Source organism: Malus domestica, chromosome 07 (genome assembly GCF_042453785.1).
Source record: "Malus domestica chromosome 07, GDT2T_hap1".
Classification (NCBI taxonomy): domain Eukaryota; kingdom Viridiplantae; phylum Streptophyta; class Magnoliopsida; order Rosales; family Rosaceae; genus Malus; species Malus domestica.
This window is the reverse complement of record NC_091667.1, coordinates 30,569,305-30,584,228: the sequence shown is the minus strand read 5'-3', so window position 1 is coordinate 30,584,228 and position 14,924 is coordinate 30,569,305. Positions and strand designations below refer to the sequence as shown.

Here is a 14,924-nt window from a genome sequence, read left to right as displayed (position 1 = left end):
AACGCATTAGCTGTACAGTGGCACAATCGCAAATTTCAAGTTCGGCCCGGACAAAATTGGGACAAGAAAAGTCGTATTAGACGAAAAATTGCTTCGGCACGAAGAAAGCGACGTGTCACTCGCTTTGTTCGCGAACGTTCGGGTGACACGTGCCGGTAAGTTTCCTCCTCGAAGCGCCACGACGCGACTAGAAAATCGCCACGTCACCAGACAAAATAAATATCGGAAATATCTAGAGGAAGGTTATAAATATCTGTCCCAGCGATCAGTCCTGAAGAATTCTGGAATCGATCAACTTGGAAGCTTCAAGAGCAGCAAAAGCGCAAAACAAGTCACCAAGAAAAGAAGAACAAACTCGCAGAAATTGCAGTCGAGCGGAGGAGGAAAACGCTAAATCGCGTCTGAAATTGTCGTTTTGATTCGAGGAAGGCGAAAGACTGCGGTGTCGATCGGGAAGTTTGTCAGTGGGGATCGTCGACTCGGGAGATTCTGAGGTTAGCTGAGCTTTTGAGCTGTTCGATTGCGTTTCCTTTTTGCTTGATTTAAGTGTTTGTTGGGTCTCTGGATTTTGGGTTTCTAAGCTTCAATTTGTTGGAGGAGGAGAAGTTTGTTTCCGGTTCTATTTTTTTTATTGGGGGATTGAAATTTGGGGGTTTGAGTAATTGGGTTTTCTGAAAGTAGGGTTTCCGGATTTGGGATTTTCTTTTTTCCCCAATCTACCACGATTGCGTATCAGTTTTCCAAAATTGCTGTTTTTTCGGCGGACTTATGGGCCAAGAAAGCTAGTAATCCATTTCGGTTTTGGTTTTGGTTTATTTGGGGACTTCTCTGTATATAAAACCCTAATAAAAGGCGGTGTGATTTGGAGTGGGACTTGTGTGATTGGGACCTGTTTGCTTTCGAGGTTGTGGATTTTTTGGTGCCCAGTTCTTAATTGGAATTTGGTTCTTTTTTACTGCAGATTGTGCGTAATTTAAAAGGAATGGGAGCTTATGATCAAGGTGTTAACATGCCGTCTCTGCCATTGGATTCTTCAAGGAAGAGGAAGACGCGGAGCAGACGAGATGGGAACTCGGTCGCTGATACGCTAGAGAAGTGGAAAGAGCATAACAAACAACTCGAATCGGCTACAGAGGAGGGGAAAAAGCGTAAAGTGCCGGCCAAGGGGTCCAAGAAAGGCTGTATGAAAGGCAAGGGAGGGCCTGAGAATGCACGTTGCAATTACAGGGGAGTGCGGCAAAGGACTTGGGGCAAGTGGGTTGCCGAAATTCGGGAGCCGGACAGGGGAAGTAGGCTTTGGTTAGGTACTTTTCCCACTGCCGTTGATGCTGCCCTTGCCTATGACGAGGCTGCAAAGGCCATGTATGGAGATGGAGCTCGCCTCAACCTCCCGCACGCGGTCAATAATCATCCATCGTCTTCACAGGAGACTTCTTCGGTTGCAACACCATCAGGGTCTTCTGCAGCGGCAACTCCAGGATGCTCTACTTCCACTTCAACCTCGAGTCTGTCTGAGGTTTGTGCAGACGAGAATTCCAAGCTTTTCCTTGATGTGAAAAAGGAGGATGGTGAGGGCGAATCAAGGATGTATCCGTTGTCCGGTGCGGTCCCTCAAGCCAGTGGTATGGTGAAGCAAGAAGTCAATGAGGACTTTGACATGGATTATCTTCGCAATAATCAACAACAACCTGTCGGTATGGTGAAGCCAGAAGTCAATGAGGTCTTTGACATGGATTATCTTCGCAATAATCAACAACAACGCGGAGTTGAGGATCATAATCCGAATGGCGGAGATGGTTTTGTTGGGGATTATTCAGAGAACTTCACAATGGGCGAGTTGTTTGATATGGATGAGATGTTTGATGTGAATGAACTATTGATGCCTCCAGATGATATTTCCCTTTGCAATTCAGGACCAGAGCAAGTTTCGAGACCTGATGTTGGTCAGCCGGGCATGGAGACTCTCAGCAGCGAAGGGCCATCTAATCTGTCGTACCAGCTGCAGTATCCAGACGCCAAGCTGCTCGGGAGTCTGCCGCACATGGAGCAGGCCCCTTTGGACTTCGAATACAGTTTTGATTTCATGAAGCAAGAGGAGGGGAGTAATCTTACCAGCCAAAATGATCAAGGGTACTTCAATCTAGGACCGTCCGACTTGGGTTTGGGGGGATTCACAGAAGGTACAATGCAATCCGGAGACGTAGGTTACAACTATTCCATGGAAATGTGAAGGCCAAGTTGCGTGGAGGTCTATTAGTCTGTCCCGTGGCTTCTCGGATCCGGGAGCGGCTTACCGAATCCCCGGATTCTGAAAGCAAAGAAACAGACCTTGTGCTTGTTTCCTCTTTTGCTTGATCGCCTATTTTGTTTTTGGAGATTTCGAGCTGCTTCTCTAATATGTTTTAGATTGGAGAATTAAGCTGGCCATTCCATGTTGAATGGTGGTGGGTTGATGGACGACTTATGTGCATCTTGAAAATACTATATCTATATATATATATGTATATATATTGACAAGAAATTCTTTCATTGTAGATACGAGGAACAAAAAAAACCAGGAAAATAGTTGAAACATCATGGTTATCTTTAAAGGTGAAACATCGGAAATACAAGTTTTTTGTGCTTTTGGAGACTCACTCTTCCGTGCCGCCGCCTTAAAGTTTTTCTTCTTCTCCTGTTTTCTTTTTATGACATTGTGCAGTTGAGCTTGTAAACGCGACGGAGGGCTCGTTTGACATTGCATTTCGCAATATTCGAATGTTTAAAGATGTAAATGCAACGCTTTCACGAAAAACTGATAATTTGTTATATTGCTTTCACGAATAACTGATAATCTGTTATATTGCTTTCTGCAACATTCAAAGTGTTAGTAATCTTGTACTTGTAACGAGAGCGCCTTTGCGAAAACCGCTTATGTTTGTTTCCCTGCATGAGCACTCGTCTGTTTGTGATTGTCAATAAACTTATAAGGCATGATGAGTGAGTAAATAGAGTCGAGCTCGAGCTGAACATAGGCTATCTTTCGCTCTCCCTTTCCTCTCCCAAAAAGCTCTCCCTCTTCCAACAAACCCTAGCCGTCACCCCATTTGCCGCCGCCCTCTAGCTATGGCTGGGGGCCGGTGGCAGCCTCTCCCCTCCCTTTCCTAGCTCTTCCTCCCTTCCTTCCCCCCTCTTCCCCTTCTCAGCCATCTTCCTCCCCTCGCCATTCTCGTTTCTTCCCACCACCTCACTTCGACCCCTCATTCCCGACCTTTCACTTTCTCCTCTCCCCTCCCTTGCTTTTCTCCCACCATTTTGGGTGCAAATATACATGGATCTATGCCCTATACCCCGACCCAGGCTTTGCCCGTTCAAGATTTTCTTTGATTAGCGCTCGTTTCCTGGTGTGAGGTTTAGATCTGTGTTGCAGGTGGGCTGGATCCCCCCTCATCAACTCGGTTTCCATGGTGGTGTCTCCCTCCTCCACAGCTTCGGTGCTTTTCGCTTTGGAGGTTCGGCTTGGTTTGGGAGCTTGGCGCATTCGTCTAGTTGGGGCTCGACTTGGCTTGAGCGTCTTGGTGCAACTCGGCTCGTTGCGGCTTTGCTCGGCTCGGCTTTAGCGTGGACGCTGAAGTTCCATTGTCTAGATTTTGCAGGTGATCTAGGCCTGAGTGCCTCGGTCCCCCTGCTTTTGAGTTGTTCATCAGATCTTTCTCGGTGTAGTTTAGTTCCTGTCGCCCTTGTGCACCGCGGTGATGCTGGTGTTTTGGCTAATTTGGTCTTGGCCTTTGTGTGTTGTTATTGTGAGTCTCGTCGGCTAACGATGACTTTGTTATGGTCTCGCACTTTTGCGATGATTTTATGTGGTCTCGTTATTCAGTGATGACTGTTGTGTCTACCGGTATCTCTTTATTGCTGCTATCGTTTATTGTGACAGATCTGTACTGGTAGTTTTGTGCGCTTGGTGACTGTGTCATTGAGCTTGTGGGTGTCTACTAGGGGTTTAATGTTATTTGTTTGCTTTGTGTAAATTCATTCCAGATCAATTTATTGGTCACTGAAATTATGTACCCAATGACACTCTGTAATTGCTTGGGGTTGACTAATGAAAGGCTATGCTATAGTTTCTGGTAAAAAAAAAAAAGAGTCGAGCTCGAGCTACGTAAGTGTATTTAGTTTGATAAGTTGTCTCGCTAATAAAAACGAGAAAAACAAACACAATGGCTTGAGTTTTGTTTTTGGTTAAAATTTAGTTGACTCGTTTGGAAGTACTTTTTAAATGACTGAAAATGCTTTTGGTGAAATGATTTTGGATTCCAAAAATATTTTAAGTGCTTCCTGCAAGAATCACATACATGGTGTCATGATTTACTTGAATTTTTACTAAGGATTGACTTTAAAAAAAAATTAACTAAAATACTTTCAGTTATTTTTAAAGAACTTTCTAACAAACCTTTCGGACAAATTACTTACTGTCAAGTTGTTTATGAGTATTACGAACCGAACCACGGCTCAAAACAAACAACAGAAGACAGCTATACGCCCAAATCAACAAAATAACCAAAACTATGAGAAACAAGGTCCATGGAGGAAAGCCCATCCAAAGCCCCAAAGCCCAAGGCCCAGACTTGCAGGCCCAAATTATCGCCAATAGAGGGTTCGTAAAATCAAAATAACCAAAACTATGAGAAACAAGGTCCATGGAGGAAAGCCTATCCAAAGCCCCAAAGCCCAAGGCCCAGTATTACAGGCCCAAATTATCGGCAATAGAGGGTTCGTAGAATTACAAAGAAACACGTGCTAAACATAATGCATAAACTGTGAACATAAATAAAAATAGAGTTTCGAAAAACTCGTAGTACTGTTTATTTTAACGAAAAATTACATTTTTACACTAAAAAGTCAAATCTGATACTATTCAAATCAAACTTTACAAATCCTTTTCGTTACTTTTCTTAAATAAAAACATCAAAATTTTCAGTAAGCCTCTTCTCTCCTTGTGAGAGCTTCTCTGTGAGTGTTCCCTCGATTCATCTCTCCCGTAGCCGTCAACCCTATGACCAAGGTCGATGGCAGTCCTCTTCTTCTCCTTTCCATTTCGTTTCCTTCTCCCTCAGCCACTCCAAGGGCCTGAGCGCCACTTTCATGCAACCCCATGTGCCCCTGATTTCTGTTAGCTCCCTTTTCTCTTGTTTCCTTCTTTCCTTCCACTTCCCTTTCACCTTTTCCCCCCTTTTTCTCCTTTTTCTCCTCCTTCCACCTTTTTTTTCCCTTTTTTCTCCTTTTTCTCCTCCTTCCACCATTTTTTCCCTTTTTCTCCTTTTTCCGTTTCTTCATTTTTCCGTTTCCTTCCCTCTTCTTCCCACCTATTTCCCCTTTTTTCTCTACTTTCCTCGACACTCCACTCCTTCTTCATCCCAATCGGCCCCATCTTTCTGATTGGCTTGTACATCTTTATATCGCGATTTATCACGTTTCCCCAGAAGGTGTGTAGAGTTATCGCTTGGGTGTTCACACCACCTTCTTCCTTGGGATTGGTACTGTTGCTAGTGTGTTTGCTCTTTCTCACTGGCTTCCTGCGATTTGGGTTTCACTTTGTTGGCCTTGTTGCTAACAGGTTACTTCCTCTGATTTGTGGCGGCTACCGGCGTGCTGCTCGGCGGTGTTTGGGGATCTATTTTGGAGTTCTGCTTTGGCTCAGTTTCCTTCTAGTTTTGGGGCGCTGTTCATCTTGTTTTCAGGTGACGTTTGTTTCAGTTGGTTGACAAGCGGCTTTCCAGCGACGGCGGTTTGCAGCTGCTAGGGTTTGCTTCGGTATTTTCTTTGTTTCGGGCTGTTTCGTTGCTTTGGAGGTCTTTTTTTTATTTTTTTTCTTGCGTAATTATTGTGTTGGAATAAAACAATCTTTCACCAAAAAAAAAAAAAAAAAAAGTACAATACGCTTCCCCTTCTCAACATTAATAATAGGGTATCCTATTCACACATCCTATTTTACTTTTCACACATCTCTTGATAATTTCTGTCTATTGATCTTCTTCAATTCATACGATCCGACGGTCGAAAATTAAAAAGATGTGTGAGAAGTAAAATGGGGTGTGTGGATATTACATCCCTAATAATAAACTAGGGGATGAACAATTGCAAAAATGCAAAGGGAACATGAAATCTAACACATAAGGCTAGGAAAATATCGGGATTAAAAGTTGTACCCACAATTTCCTACATACATTACAAACGCGTGTAAAAAGAGCTTATAGGAAAATCTTGTGCAGTATAATCTCTATCAATGGCATTATGTGCGTTTTTCATCATAAGTTTGAGATCAGATCAGAGGATCACACAATAAAGCTTGTTGAAAAAGAAAAAAAAAATGTATCATCAAATCTTTCACCTGGAAAGCAAATAACATCGTTAACGAATCATGTGCTGTGAAATCTATATGATCGTCGTTATTCACATTTTCATCATAAATTTAAGATCAAGATAACCATAATAAAGCTTCTGGAAAAAGTATCATCAAATCTTTCACCGGGAGACGTTATTTGCACTTAATCAATGAGAATCGAAGATTATGTCAATGAATTGTGGTTGGAGAAATTCCAAAAATAGAAATGATCAAATATTTCTCTTGAAGTATAATAAATGAGAATAACTTGTACAGGAAGAAGAGTACAACAAGTGTCGTCTATTGTAGAATTGTTGTGCTTTGTGTTGGGCCGGGCCTTGGGCCTTGTACTAAAACCCATATAACTGCCGGATTCAGTGGCTTTCGGCAGGGGACAGGGCAAGGAAACGGTCAAACAAGGAGACAAAATTGTCTTTTGACCAAATGCGCCTCGCTTCCACAACTCGAGATTTCTTGTTTCTGCTGAGGCTGAGTTCATCACCCAACAAACCCCCACGAGTTTATTGCCATCACTGCTGCCACAAAATTCCAGAAATTCATCAATTTCATCACCAAAAAGTGGACCCCACGCAACCACTTCTCACATTCTATCATCACGAGAACAACTTACATGAAACGTGTTTACGCTGGCACACAGCAATATTTTGATTCAATCATACAAATTTAGGCGTAAGTTTTTTCCGGACCAGATGATCATGACAACGATGAATTTGTTTCGGGTAAGTTTAATTCTATTCGATCACAGCCGTTGTTTGACATTTCGTGTCCCCAAAACGCCCTCCCGAACCCCACGTATTTACATACTACTACCCCTTCACCGCGATGCCCTCAACGACCTGTCATGCAGAAAAAGCACACGGATTCCGAGGATTTCAGAGAAAAAAAAAAAGCTTTCTCTAGATTTCTCCGCTTATCCGTCGCTTTCTCCCACTGACTCGCTCACTCAGATTCTCTCTCCTCTTCCACTCTCTCTCTTTCTTTTCACTACACTCACTCCAACGCCCACTGTATAATTCGAGCATCCCCACATAGGCTTTCGGCTTATCTTTTTGGTCGGAAAAAGGTCTTCCGGAATCCGAGCTCCGATCATCCATCTCCCTATAGAGCTTCAGGCAGGTCAACGTTGCTTGCTTTGGTCAACATGTTTGAGTAGCAGCTGTTCTTCCCAACAGTAAGCAAACCAGTTGAATTGGGTTTGTTTTGTTAGTTGAATTAATCTTGAATTTAAGTATTATATCTGCATATATTTTCTTTTTGGCAATTATTTGTTTGGTTTCTTGCTTTGTGAATTTGCTGTTTGAACATTTCCGGTGATTTTTGGTAGTACGGCATGTATTGACTGTGTTGTGTTACCACATGAAGAAATATTTTTTCTGCTTTAATCTTTGCTTTGCATGTAGAATTTTAGATGTGGGAATATCATTTTCTTAATGTGTCCAAAAATTAAATTCTTATGTCTCCTCACCTCATAAGGATTTCTCTTTCATTTTAGCTCTTATCAAATATTTTAGATTAAATTCATCTAAATTACGAGAGACGGAAGTTATACACATTTCTAGCTAATTTAGCTAACTCCGAGGGCAAAAGAGAGAAGGTCTCTCTTTCTCTTTCAATTTCTCTCTCCAATAATTCGAGTAATTATTTTGTTTTTTTTTAGTGACAATGAATTGATGTGCTGCAGATTCTTTTCCTTTTTCTCTCGTCCTCATTACCTTTCTTCCCTTTTTTTCTGATGAGCCAAAACATTAAAAATGTTGCGTAACGATTTTTACATTTTCCTAAAACGATTAGGATTTGGATTAAAAACTTTTTATTGGAAAGTAATAGAATAATATTGTTTTTAATGCTAAATTAAACAAAAAAATGTGAGTCAAAAGGGTTACCAGCTTCTGTCTTCTAGGTATACTGTAGACTCACGGTTTTTCCGACTTTTGAAGAAGAAAAAAGTTATTAATTTATTTATTTTTTCAAATATTAATTTATTTGTTGTTGGGATGGATATTCGTGTAAATGCTCTGTTAATGATGTTACCCTTTTGGTTTGTGCATTTATTTTTGTATCCCAGAAATATAAATTATTAATTATTATTTTCATAAATAAGGATATCTAACTGTGAGTCCTATTTGTAAGCATAATCGTGACATGTGTGGCAAAAGCGCAAATGGCATATATATATGTGCGAGGGTTTGGTGGGGGGTGAGATGAGAAAATGGGTAGAAATATCTATAGCTAGGTTTACAGTCTCTCGGCAGTCAGAAAGAAAACCAAACCAGTGAACCAGGTGGTCGATATTTACACTAAAATTATATATACATGCATATATAATATATATGAATATGATCGATATATATATATATATATATATATGCCGAATGTTTTTTTGTTATTGAGATTTTTTTTTTAAAGTTATTCAGTTTGAAATGTGTCTAATGGCAAGGATTTGTTGTTGGTGGCGTTGCAGATATTTTACTGGTGACTGGTTCTGGTAATCTTTTGCAAGATTCAGATAGCAATTGGCTCATGAGGATGAAGAGGAAAAGACATCTGTATCGGGCTAAGCATCCGTTCGATGCTAATCGTAAGCATTTGCCTCCTCACTTGAATAATTTGGCTTGGTTTTCGTTTTTTTATTTGAAATGAAATTATCCCAACAAATAGATAGAGTTTATGTTTTTCATTTATCTGCTATTTGTTTTGTATGATAATTCATTTATTCTGGGAGAGTAAGAAGTAAGAGAAATAAAGCTATGTAGTTTTGATTTGTTTCGAGTGAATCAATGGCTTCTCTAATCAGAGTTATTTACTTTTGTCTGTAACACTTGTAAACTTGAATGCACAAAAGTGGATCATCTCTTTGTGTCAGCGTAACACCACGTGTCATGCTGATGTGGTAATGGAATAAGATAAATCGCTTATTTCATTGATGATCCTTCTGTTAAGGACAGACGCTCACATGCGTGTTGATGGAATGAGCTAAATTTCCATATTTCGTTGATGAGTTTAAGGACAGTTGATCATGTGCGCGCGTGGGTGACTATCCCAACATTTTCATTTGTTGGTAGCAAAATATACATGGGAATTTTGCTCAGCTAATAAAAAGAGCTTGTGTACCATTCTTATCTTGGCAGTCTTGCGTAGAAACTCACAAGAATTTTATTGTGCCGTCGCCAAATGCCCTGAATCTTTTGTTTTACAATATTGTTGCAATAGTTGTAAAATTCTTATCTGCATCATTTTACTAATTTTGGGCTTGACAGCTTTTGAGGCTCTTTGCTGTGGTTCGTGGCAACCTGTGGAAGTTCTGAGCATCAGGCGTGGTAAGATGACCATGAGTTTTGGAAACAATCATCCCTGTATAATCAGGGACAAAGGTCCATTCGCGAACCTTCGAGTCAGGTCCAGACATGCAAATATGTATGATTGCACCTGCTTTCTGAGGCCGGGTGTTGATATTTGTGTGCTGTCAACCCCTGAACATACAGATGATTCAGAGGAAGGCAGTCGAGATCCAGTGAGTAGCATTCTATGATTGGGCACTTTCACTCGAAATTCATGAGTTTCTTGAACTCTTACATGACATATTTTTAAGTATTGATGGGTATGTTTAATTTTGTTACTTTTTACTCTCTTTGTGACCAATGCATTGCAGAAAGCATTCAGTCTCTGTATACAAACTAGCATTTTTGAAAAGAAATATAATGATTTTCCTCTCGTGGTTGAGAGATATAGAGACTGCACCAACTGTCCGATTTTGATTAAAGGTCTTCCGTCATCAATCTGCTTGTTGCGTGAGATTTGTTGCTTATGAAATGCAACAAATTATCGTATCTTTGTCTTCCACATTGATACTGGAGTTCATATGAGTTTTTGACAATGCTAATCCTCATTCACCTCTCCCAGACCCTGCGTAAAGCGGGAGCCTTGTGCACTGGGTACGACCTTTATTGATGTCAAGGTTCCATCTACTAGTAATTACGAAGAAATCGATTTATCTGCCATTGTTGGCTAATTTCTTTAGTTTTTATTAAGTTCGTGTAGCTTCTGATCTTGCTTTGGATAGATTCTAACGGCTTGCCTGGATTGTTTTGATGTAAATGTTTGAAACAGAAAACATTAGTTACTATGGAAGTTGTGATTGACTTCTTGTTAGTTTGACCACCTCTCCCTAATGCAGGTGATGGTTGATGCTCGAATAAGCTCGATCGAAAGGGTGCCGCATGAGTCTGATCGGTGCTCATGCCAATTCTATGTGAACTTTTATGTGAACCAAGGACCTCTTGGTACCGAGAGAGCAACACTGAACAAGGAAGCCAAACTGGTTGGAATTGATGAAATTTTCGTCTTCCAAATGATTGACCGGGATGCTTATGAGAATCAACCCTACCGTTGGGAGTGCTCTGCAGACTGCCCAACACTACCAAGAACGAAATTGCTGTTGGGGACGTTCTTATCCGATGTTTCATGGTTACTTGTGGCGTCCGTGATGAAGCGGGTTATATTTGATATCAGATCAGTGAAGAACAAAATCGTGTACCAGATTTTGGAAGGCGACAATGACCGAACTCTGTTGAATTCTGACAACTACTTGCATGCCGTAAATTTCAAAGTAGACAATGGGCTCCTCGTACCTATGGTAGTCGAATTTGTTCCAGATGATGCTACCGAGGCTGATCCTACTCCTGAAATGGATGAAAGCGTACCCTCACCATCTACTGAGCTTGTCGGCCTGCGTCGTTCCAAGCGTCGAATTATACAACCTGAGCGTTTCCTTGCCTGTGATGCTCCATCAGAGATAGAGATTGGCTATGTTCGAAGCAGGCCATATAAGGTAGATTACAGCTCAGAAGATGATGAATTGTATATACCGCTATCACAGCTGTTTGCCAAACATGCAAGTCATTCAGAAGAGAACACCGAGGCAGAACAAAAGTTTCGTCCTAAGAAGTTGAAGTCCAGTAAGGATGACAATTATTGGAAAACTGAGGAAGAACTTGCATGCAAAAGCGATGATGATGACGACGTTGAATACAAAATCAAGACCAAGTCGAAGAAGGTGAAATCAGGTGTGGGTAAGCTGAAGAGACATCGAGATGAACTTGCCCTTGTTGAATACAGAAGAGACCCTTTAACCCTTGGACATGGTCATCGGAATGTCAACACTACTCCTGAAAAGGGTGCAAACGAGAGCGATGAGTTTCCTGCCAAGTACTATTACCATCACAATCGTAAAACAAAGAGAAAGAATAATTCTGACTTGGATGATATGGACTTCCAAATGAAATGGGATGGAAAAGTATCGACTAGCAGAGCTAGCAGAGTTTTATACAGAAGGCATCACTCTATTCGTTCGAAAAGGGACCCTAATGGAAGAACTTACCCAAGGAGGAGCTTAAATACTGGTGCATACAAGGAACTGATAAATTCATTCTTGAAAGACATGGACTGCACAAATAAGCCAGATGCAAATATTATGGACCAGTGGAACGAATTCAAGGCCGCAAAGAACTCTGACCAACGGAAGGAAACTGAAATGCCAGAAAATGACGATGAAGAGGAGGAAATGTCCGAGACTGAGATGCTGTGGAAAGAAATGGAATTGGCATTGGCATCAGCTTACCTTCAAGATAATGAGGTAAACTTTTAGAGTTTCCGCTTGCGTCTAAGTTTGAGAATGATAGTTCAAAATTCAGAATACAATCTGGAAAGTCTTCTAAATAATGCCTTTGTTGTTGTTTCCCAGGGATCAAATGCTGCTGCGGCAAATGCAAGTCCACCAAAGTCAGACTCAGCTTGCCGACATGAATTTAAATTAAACGAAGAAATTGGGATTATCTGCAGCATATGTGGTTTTGTCAGCACTGAAATAAGAGATGTTTCTCCCCCCTTTGTAAGTCAATTGGAAACTCATTCGTAAAAAATCTAATGTCGCATTCTTCGTGCTACTACATATGCGGAATTTGAATAAGAGAGTAACCTTACCGTCATGTTGCTTCAAACAATAACGATGTCTGTTTTCTTGTCTGTTTCTCTAGGTGCAAAATGCCAGTGTGGACACATATGATAGAAAGAGTAATGTAGAAGAACCCGACAATAAGCGAGCTGAGTATGAAGAATTCAATTTCTTCCACACTCGCACTACTCCGGATGATCCTGAGACTTTGTCGGAAGAAAATGACAATGTTTGGGCCCTAATTCCTGAACTCAGAAAGAAATTATTATTCCACCAGAAAAAGGCCTTTGAGTTTCTGTGGAAAAATGTTGCAGGATCTTTGGAACCATCACTCATGGAACGAAAAGCCAAGAAAACCGGTGGTTGCGTTATATCTCATACCCCTGGAGCCGGGAAAACGTTTCTAATCATTGCATTTCTTACTAGCTACCTTAAGTTATTCCCGGGGAAACGACCTCTCGTCCTTGCTCCCAAGACAACACTCTATACCTGGTACAAAGAATTTATCAAATGGCAGATTCCTATACCTGTGTATCTGATTCACGGTCGAAGAACCTACAGAGTGTTCAAGAAGAAGACCGTGAACTTTACAGGAGGCCCGAAGCCAACGGATGATGTCATGCATGTGTTGGATTGCCTGGAAAAAATACAGAAGTGGCATGCACAGCCTAGTGTTCTTGTCATGGGTTATACCTCATTCCTGACGCTGATGCGCGAAGACTCGAAGTTTGTGCACAGAAAATTTATGGCGCAAGTGCTGCGTGAGAGTCCAGGTCTTGTAGTTCTAGATGAAGGGCACAATCCGAGAAGTACTAAATCCAGGCTGAGGAAGGGACTGATGAAAGTTGAAACGGACTTGAGAATATTGCTTTCGGGAACTCTGTTCCAGAACAACTTCTGCGAATACTTCAACACGCTCTGCTTGGCAAGACCGAAGTTTGTGAACGAAGTTTTAAGGGCGTTGGACCCAAAATACAGAAGGATAAAGAAAGGGAAGGAAAAAGCGCGCCATTTGATGGAAGCCCGAGCGCGAAAGTTGTTCTTGGATAAGATTGCCAAGAAGATTGATTCCAATGAAGAAGAAGATCAGAGGATCCAAGGTCTAAATCAATTGAGGCATATAACAAATGGGTTCATCGATGTGTATGAAGGTGGAAATTCAGACACCCTTCCTGGTCTACAGATTTACACCTTGTTGATGAACACTACCGACATACAACGAGATATGTTGGACAGGCTGCAAAACATAATGGCTAACTACAAGGGGTATCCTCTGGAACTTGAACTTCTGATAACCCTCGGATCGATACATCCATGGTTAATCACGACTGCTTGCTGCGCCGGGAAGTTTTTTCGTCCTGAGGAACTGATGGAGCTTGAACAGTACAAGTATGATCTGCACAAAGGGTCAAAAGTCAAGTTTGTTTTGAACCTTGTTTACCAAGTTGTCAGGAATGAGAAGGTTTTGATTTTCTGTCACAACATTGCACCGGTGAGGCTATTTCTTGAACTATTTGAAAGGGTGTTCGGGTGGCAGAGAGGCAGAGAAGTTTTGGTTCTCACAGGGGATTTGGAGCTTTTCGACCGAGGAAAGGTGATGGACAAATTTGAAGAGCCCGGCGGAGCCTCAAGGGTCCTGCTTGCATCGATCACAGCTTGTGCCGAGGGAATCAGCTTGACAGCAGCTTCTCGGGTCATCTTGTTGGACTCCGAATGGAACCCTTCTAAGACAAAGCAGGCAATTGCGCGCGCATTTCGGCCTGGACAGCAGAAGGTGGTGTATGTGTATCAGCTCTTGGCAACCGGAACTCTTGAAGAAGACAAGTATGGCAGGACAACTTGGAAGGAGTGGGTGTCAAGCATGATTTTCAGCGAGGCGTTCGTGGAGGACCCGTCACGCTGGCAGGCAGAGAAGATCGAAGACGATGTGTTGAGAGAGATGGTGGCAGAGGACAAGAGCAAATCGTTCCATATGATCATGAAAAATGAAAAGGCTTCAACTGTGGTGAGAGGTAAGGACTAAGTTTTCGATTTTTGAAACCATCACAAGACAAGGGGAGAAGCTAGCTCTTCATTCGAACTTTGAATAATTTGAACTGCTGTAACACTAGGCATGATTGTGATGCAACCATCAATGCATGTATGGAACTTTAGGTTTTCATTTTATGTCCAGCTAATGTAGCAAAACTCTCAACTTTGGTTTTTATTTTATGGTCTCAACTGGTTCATGTTTAATGTGGTCTCGTAGCCGGGTGGCCGTGGTTTTTCGGCCATCACCTCGAAGCCATGGCGTGCTATTGTTTTGATCAGAAGACGACTGAATGATTTTATTCTTTAGTTTGTGTAGCTGTCGTGATTTTTAGTTTCCATGACGATGAATGAGATTTAGTTTTCATGACAACTGATAATGTTAGTGAAAAACGCTTAAAGGAATCGGACTTATCTGTTCCAATATTCGAAATGGAGGTTCAGGATGATTGTCACAAACCCTTAAGCTCTAGGTTTCTCTTATATTTTGGTGTTGGACTCTAGATACCACGCGTCCCAATTTTGAAAGGGTATAAGCAACTCTTTTATCGAAACGAAAAG

At 41.5% G+C, this 14,924-nt stretch overlaps 2 protein-coding genes and 1 long non-coding RNA gene across 6 annotated transcripts; all 3 read left to right on the top strand.

Moving 5' to 3' along the window:
- Nucleotides 1–246: 246 nt before the first annotated feature.
- On the top strand, nt 247–2,534 carry AP2D38 (dehydration-responsive element-binding protein 2A). The gene is given in 2 exon segments (NM_001294018.1): nt 247–494; nt 962–2,534. A coding segment is annotated over 1 exon segment (1,248 nt). The 5' UTR covers nt 247–494; nt 962–982; the 3' UTR covers nt 2,231–2,534.
- Nucleotides 2,535–4,978: 2,444 nt separating this feature from the next.
- LOC139197594 (uncharacterized) lies at nt 4,979–5,918 on the top strand. The gene is made up of 2 exons (XR_011583104.1): nt 4,979–5,516; nt 5,597–5,918. It is a non-coding gene; the product is annotated as an uncharacterized lncRNA (long non-coding RNA).
- A 190-nt stretch (nt 5,919–6,108) lies between these two features.
- Nucleotides 6,109–14,570, top strand: LOC139197593 (SNF2 domain-containing protein CLASSY 1-like). 4 transcript variants are annotated; one of them, XM_070825301.1, is made up of 6 exons: nt 6,109–7,556; nt 8,847–8,963; nt 9,643–9,896; nt 10,560–12,017; nt 12,126–12,272; nt 12,418–14,570. In XM_070825301.1, the coding sequence occupies exons 2-6, from the start codon at nt 8,906–8,908 to the stop codon at nt 14,356–14,358; spliced, it is 3,858 nt and encodes a 1,285-aa protein (XP_070681402.1). In that variant the 5' UTR covers nt 6,109–7,556; nt 8,847–8,905; the 3' UTR covers nt 14,359–14,570. The 4 variants fall into 4 exon arrangements, with proteins under 4 accessions (XP_070681402.1, XP_070681403.1, XP_070681404.1 ...); XM_070825302.1 differs by lacking the exon at nt 6,109–7,556 and adding an exon at nt 8,082–8,666; XM_070825303.1 differs by lacking the exon at nt 6,109–7,556 and adding an exon at nt 8,528–8,669.
- The last annotated feature ends 354 nt before the right edge of the window (nt 14,571–14,924 follow it).

What these genes read in the sequence shown, in the direction of transcription:
- LOC139197593 (XM_070825301.1), top strand. Translation starts at nt 8,906, where the DNA reads ATGAGGATGAAGAGGAAAAGACATCTGTATCGGGCTAAGCATCCGTTC. An exon ending in GCATCCGTTCGATGCTAATC is followed by an intron (nt 8,964 to 9,642) that starts GTAAGCATTTGC and finishes TGGGCTTGACAG; the next exon opens with CTTTTGAGGCTCTTTGCTGT. An exon ending in AGGAAGGCAGTCGAGATCCA is followed by an intron (nt 9,897 to 10,559) that starts GTGAGTAGCATT and finishes TCCCTAATGCAG; the next exon opens with GTGATGGTTGATGCTCGAAT.